The 6,647-nt window shown below is 41.8% G+C and overlaps 1 protein-coding gene across 6 annotated transcripts in view; it reads left to right on the top strand.

Moving 5' to 3' along the window:
• Positions 1-6,647, top strand: part of GLT8D2 (glycosyltransferase 8 domain containing 2) — an 81,736-nt gene continuing 75,089 nt past the window's right edge. For 3 of the 6 annotated variants that reach the window (XM_029601509.1, XM_029601508.1, XM_029601503.1), the window contains exons 1-3: positions 21-130; positions 270-328; positions 3,642-3,686. In XM_029601509.1, coding sequence (XP_029457369.1) covers positions 3,668-3,686 — 19 coding nt within the window. In that variant the 5' untranslated portion in view covers positions 21-130; positions 270-328; positions 3,642-3,667. Of the gene's footprint in view, positions 131-269; positions 329-3,641; positions 3,687-6,647 lie in introns of all 6 variants that reach the window. The other 3 variants (XM_029601506.1, XM_029601504.1, XM_029601507.1) reach the window with 3 other exon arrangements.

Below are 6,647 nucleotides of genomic sequence, written 5' to 3'. Positions count from 1 at the left end.
TCTGCGAGGCAGAGAGGGAGGAGAGAGAAGCAGAGAAGAGCATGCACACATCTGGAAGTCATTTATTCGGGAAATGCAACGTTTTACTTCTGTGGAGCTTATCAAGCAAAGAGAAACAAAGTAAGGAGAGGTAAGAAAAAAAGTGAAAAAAACAACAGGGAAGGACATGGATCATTACAGTACTGTAAATTCAAAGGGCAGAAAACCAACACCTCTCGTTTGGGAGCATTTCTTTGCAGTATTTGAAGGTTTTCCTGTCTTCCTTTCAGCGGGATTGCAGTTGCGACCTATGGGCAAGGCAGACTTGGCATGAGTCGCTGCAGCTCTGGTATGTATAGTAACCGGACACAATAGACCACCACTTTTAGAAGTGTGTCAGATGTCTAACCCACAAAAAAAAAAAAAAGTACTGAACAAACGGGCGTTTGAGGAGTGGCACTCTTTTCTTTGGGGCTGTGCGGTGCTGAGCGAGAGAGAAATCTGATCTGCAGTCTTCATCTTGATGAAAAGTAATGTGGTCTAAATTTGAAAGACACCTCTGATTTTAGGGGAAGTTTGTTCATGCTCCTTTTGTTACAGATGCCTGATTTCCTTACATGTACTCTTGGCTGATCTTTCCCAGTCGGATTTTCAGCTCTTATGGATGGAAATTAAAAAAAAAAAAACCCCCAAATAATAAATACTCAAACCTCCTCATTTGTATATTAGCCAAGGAGTCACAGTTTAATATTATCTCCTTTGTTAGGTGTCAGCTCCATTTGTTTCTGCCATGTGTTACACATATGCCTACAAATGCAGGAAAAGGGTGATCATTGTTCTGACAAAGGTGCACTTCTTTCTGGCAGACAGGAAGCCATCTGTAGGGTTTTCAATGCTAGGTTTTGGTGTTACTTTTCTATGTATGGTGCAACCAATTTTCAGGTCCGTTTATACAGAGCTGACTTTAGAAGGGTGCAGAACCCAGGGCAAATCAACCATAGAGGGTGCCTGGAGCATTAAAGTGCATGGGTCCTCCTCCAAGCTGACAGGAAATTATAGTGTTTGGGGATGGGGCTCCCATGGCAGGTGCTGTGCCAAGGGCAGTCACCCCTATTCACCAGTCACCCCAAGGCTCCCCCTCCACACCCCCCACACCCATCACAGACAGCCCTCGGTTTATACAGTGCCGAAGCATTTTGAAAGCTAAATTGTAGTCCTTTCTGTTTACGTGGGGCCTGGCTGGAGAAAGCTTATTTGTTGAAAGTGGTGCTGCATACATTTTGTAGCACCATAGCAATGAGAAATAGCAGTAGTGGGAGTATGAGAGTGATGCCAAGGCAATGCTTGTGGCCCTTGGAAGAGGCCGAGAGTGAATATCAGAGGCGGCTACTTGTGGTAGCTCTACCCGCTGGAGAGTGGAGAGATGGTACTATTCACAGTTCCATAGCAAGCACCCAGTACCACCATTCAACCTCCATCCCTTGTTATGGCCTTTGGTTTTTCTCTGTTAAATTATATGTTGTCTTCATCCCTGTGCAGTCCCCGAAGCACTTTGGTTAAAAACATTAGAAAAATAAATAAGTATTCTTTCCTTCAAGTACAGTAGGTAGGAAGTACAGATATGTAAACAGTCCAGTTCATACCTGAGAAAGAGACATATTGCTTTAATGTGTACTAATCTGTACATATGTACCTCAACAGAGGTTAGTGTTAGTGTTTGAGGTAGTTGTGGGTGGATCCTTGGGCTGGTGGCAGATGACCACGCCCCCGGGGGAAGATCCCGAGAGGGATCACCGGTCAGGCTCAGAGTATGGAGACAGACACACACTAGTTCTTTTATTAAACAGTATATTGAACCACCAGAGGTGGCAGTAGTGAGCTGGAGTGCCCAGCTGGGCTGTAGTCCCTCAGATACTGGAACAGCGATCCTGGATAACTGAGCTGTAGAGAAACTGGATATAGTAAGCAGGCAGGGTATGCAGAGTTCAGGAACAGGACCTTGATGCTAACACTCACACAATAGTCTCTTAGAAGCAGCCCAGGAGCTGGAATGAATTAGACCCTCGAGGAGCGAGTACCTGGTTCCAGGGAAAGCTCTGAGAGAGAGATGGTAACTCACTGGTGTTGTAAGCAGCGTTGACTTCCTGGCAGAAGTGGTATTCAGAAACAAGACCAGGAACAAGGACCCTCTAGGAGCGAGTACCGGTTCCAGGCTGTGACCTGAAAAGCAAAGAGAGAGCGAGGCCCCCAAGGAGCGGGTACCCCTGGTAAGTCAGAGGAGGCAGAGTAGCTTAGGTAGAGTAACCCTTAGTAATCATAACCTTTGCTAATGCAATTAGGTAGCGATTTCAGAGACCTTAAATATCCGGAGTGGATGACGTCACCTCAGGGGGATGCCCCTGAGATTCACACCACTGCTGGTACTTCAGTCGGGGCCGCGCCACACGCATGCCCTTAGGCTGCTGGGAAACATGGCGGAGCGCAGCATCCAGCCGGTCCGGGGACGCTGGAGGAGAACGGCAAGAAGACGCCGTGGCAGCCAAACTTCCAACAGGCAAAGAGGGAGTCGCCAAAGCGGTAAGGTGGGCGTAATGGAGACGTCGGGCAGCGACGGTCGCAACAGTTAGTCTGGGACGTCCCAGTCCTGCTCCAACTCCAGCTGGATTTGAATGCTATCCACAATTAATAATCATTGGAGATATAGTATATGCAAATTTATCACATGTGTGTTCATTGTGGATACCCTGAAAACGTGGCCAATTGTCACCAGGACAGATATGGCAAGCCCTTTCATCAACCACCATTATATGATGAAGGTATCATGAATCTGAAGGGTGCGCTGAAACAATTTATTCACGATATACCATCCAGGGAAGTCATTATGAGAAGAATCCATCTGTATTTCTTCCAAGGTGAACCTTTTCATATCTTTATGGAAGGAAAGTGCCCTGATCCGAGATGCCCAAAGATCTGTAAGATGCTGTTAGTATATATGATGAGTAGGAAAAGCTGTTGACAAATCACTGTACTTGAATATGTACAAACCTTTTGCCTCTGCTTTATGATATATTTTCACATAATTTCTTTATATCTCCTAGAACTGGTTTTATTGTGTAATGCTTGGATTCAGTGGGCAATCCACAGAATTGAGTAGTTCTACTCTGAGCCCTTGCATGTTAAAGGACATTTGTGAGCCTTATGCAAATATGTTTGTAAAGCTTTCTGAAGATTTGTTTTTAAATCATGATTTACAAATGATAATGTGCCCAAAACAAAACTAACACACCCTCCTCCTTCACCTACTTTTAGATACTGATGTCTTTCTCTATTTTACCAATACAGCAGGTGTGTTGCAAAAAATTAGTTCAAATGGACCATAAAAAAACTAAAGACAAACAAATTAACAACAAAGATTAAGTAATTCCAAGTTGCCAAAATCTTTATTAGAAAATCAGTCCCTAAGAAAGACTTTGGCAACTTGGAATTACTTAATCTTTGTTGTTAATTTGTTTGTCTTTAGTTTTTTATGGACCATTTGCACTAATGTTTCGCAACACACCTGCTGTATTGGTCAGTTTTATAGTGTGTTTGCCCGTCATTCCACATCCTTTTGTGGCTTTTTCACTATTTTACCACAATTCATGAGTTCTCTTTTTTGACAGCTCAGAATTTTTAATCAAAGGAACACATGGCTCTGCTAAGAAAAGGTAGGAAAATACATAATATTTTAAATTTCTGTTTGATTTGTATTATCTATTTTTTTCATTATTTTGGGTATTTGTAGCTTTAATTGAAAATGCCATATAATTTGACAAGGGAGACATAGGGCTGGATTCACTAATGCTTTATTTATTTTATTTAACTTCTTTTACTATACCGATACTCAAGACGAGGTCTTATCGTACCGGTTTACAATAGAACAGGGGGAAACCAATTTAACAACTAAGTAGAAAGGTAAAGTTACATTCAAACAGGGAGTGAAAACATGGGAGATGGAAGACAGGAAAGATTTTAAATGATAACAACTGGAGAGTGATAAAAATTAACGAAAACAATATAGTAGCGAGACGTAAACAGAGATTAATGCTGCAAGGCATAGTGAATCCCACGGTAATGGGGGGCAGAGCGGTGAAACGGGGGGGGGGGGGGGGCCTGCGCTGCCGGTGTCGTGCCAGATAACTACACCATAAAAGGTGTAGTTATTCAGCATGCGTGCTTTTCGCTGTCTGGGAAATCTTCGCGGAGTTGGCCTCGGTGCCGCCCCGACTCCTCCTCTTCCGGGGCTGACTCCGCCCCGAGCTGGCTATCGCGCGCGTGCGATAGCTTTAGAAAATGACCCCCATAGTAACATAGTAAGGATGGCAGAAAAAGACCAAATAGACTCACCAGACCCAGAGAATACCAGCTTTTTTTGGTTTTTAAATTAACAAACACAGTAACTTAAATTCGCACTAGTAAGGATTCAAAAGGACACTATCAAATTTGGATACATACAGTAGGACTGTGAATAGGGTATATTTTTTGCCAAAATGATTTAGTTCCTTCTCCAGAGGAAATTTTGGCATGCCAGGTTATAAAAACTGGAATTTAGCCACAATACTGAAATTAATTTCTCTGTTCTTCTGAATAGTATCAAGGGATCTTTAATGTCCACAGACTGAGCAAGTTAATGGTTTAATGTCTTCCTTGTTTATTATATTTTAAAATTTCCATTATGTCTTATATAATGGAGAAGGAGTGAGCAGACTTTTGAGTCGCATCCCCCTCCTTTCCATCCATGCAATTGGTTAGGCCCCCTCCCTAAACTATTTATTATTTATTCATTGGCAAACATTTGATATTCCGCCTTTTTCCATGAATGGTCTCAAAACGGATCGCAATGCCAACAATAGCTGTGGCATTGTGTCCTCATGAAAGCATAGTGTCCAGGGGTAGAGGGACTTAGTTGAGGGAGGGCCTGGTTGAACACCCGTGCCTTTGCTTTTTTTTTTCTTTTTTTTAAAGTGAGGTAGCACGGTTTCAGGAGAATGGGAAGTGGAATCTCTTTCCAGATCTTGGGAGCATAGCAGCTGAAGGCCCTCCAGTCTTGTGCAGGTCAGTTTCAAGTAGTTGGGGGGTGGAGGAAGAGGAGAGAAGGGCCTTTTGTGAGGACAGGAGCTCTCTTCTAGGAGGCGAGGAGATGGGAGAAATACCCTGGGACCTGTTGGTTCACTCATTTGAAGAGGAAGCAGAATGTTTTGAATTTTATCCTGGTTTCAGCTCATGTAGCCTGGACAGGATGGACTTTATGTGGTTCGATGCTTTGGCACCTGCTAAGATTCTGCCTGTCATGTTTTACACGAGTTGTAGGTGTTTCAGTTTGGTCATGAAAATATCGTTCAGCAGTAAGTTACAATGATCTTATCGACTGGTGATGATTAGTGCAGGAATAACAGAAGCCGGGTTCAGAAGGTGTCTTGGGCATGCAATGGTCAGATAACATACAACTTCACAAGAGGATGATACGCCAATAGAGTATTGTAGAGCAAAAGGCATTCCTCTGTAACACCACCCCACCTATCCCCACCCCAACTCCTGAAAGCCCACCCCAATTCAAGGTGCCCCTCTAGAGTGCTACATATAGAGAGAGTGTCAGACGGACTCTATACAGAGGTTCTCTCTCTCTTTTAAATGCTACACCCATACTTTATAAAATAAGGCATATTTTTGCTTGCGCGTTTATGGGCGCACGTCTGTTCCTTTTAAAATTTACCTGTAAGTCTATATAACAGCACTCTTTGGAATTTTTGAGAAACAAATTTCCGATTTACATAAACAATGCAGGTTTTTATGAAAGAAGAAACAAAAAAAAATAATAAGTTCAGGAGAGATGAATCAAATTATACAAAAGGTTAGAAATACAGGGAGAAAGCCAACTAAGGGGCCACTGTAAAATGGGCGCTCTGAAAAATCACAACGGTTTTCAATAATAACATTCAAAGGTGTGAATCAGAAAATTTTGATGGGTTACATAGGAAGTATTCATAAACAGGCATTAATATCTATCAAAAGCATTGTTCAAATACATATTAATTAAAGATCAAGGACATAAGACATGAAGTACATAAATAAAATAACAAATTTCACATATTATTCTGTGCATTGTATTGAGATTCTTACAGTCTCTCGTTAATTTGTTTCTCATGGATCAAATAGTATCTCTTGTCCTACTTGTAGATCTCTATATTGTGATGTTTTTAAGTTAGGTTGTATGCATTTTTGAATAGCCATGGTTTTAGTTCACATTTAAATCTCCTTCCATCTGGAATCAAACATAACATTTCAGGTAAAGAATTCAAAAGTTTTGGGCCCGCTATGGAAAATACACGATCTCTTACATGCGTCAGGTGTGTGCTTCGTATTGTTGGAACAGTCAGTAGTCCTTTATTTTGGGATCTTAGTGTTCGCTGCGGTGTGTATGGTTGTAATGTCACACCTATCATACCAGTGTTACTAGAATGAATGATTTTGAATATTAAGGTTAATATTTTAAAATAGATTTGGGATTGTACTGGCAGCCAGTGTAGTGAAATCAGTGAGGATGTAATGTAATCAAATGTCCTGGATCCTAACAAGAGCCTTGCTGAAGCATTTTGTAGTATTTTTTATTTTTGTAATTGAGATTTATA

Source organism: Rhinatrema bivittatum, chromosome 4, assembly GCF_901001135.1.
Source record: "Rhinatrema bivittatum chromosome 4, aRhiBiv1.1, whole genome shotgun sequence".
Classification (NCBI taxonomy): Eukaryota; Metazoa; Chordata; class Amphibia; order Gymnophiona; family Rhinatrematidae; genus Rhinatrema; species Rhinatrema bivittatum.
Note: the sequence above shows the minus strand (reverse complement) of the source record. Positions and strands in the feature narration are given on the sequence as shown.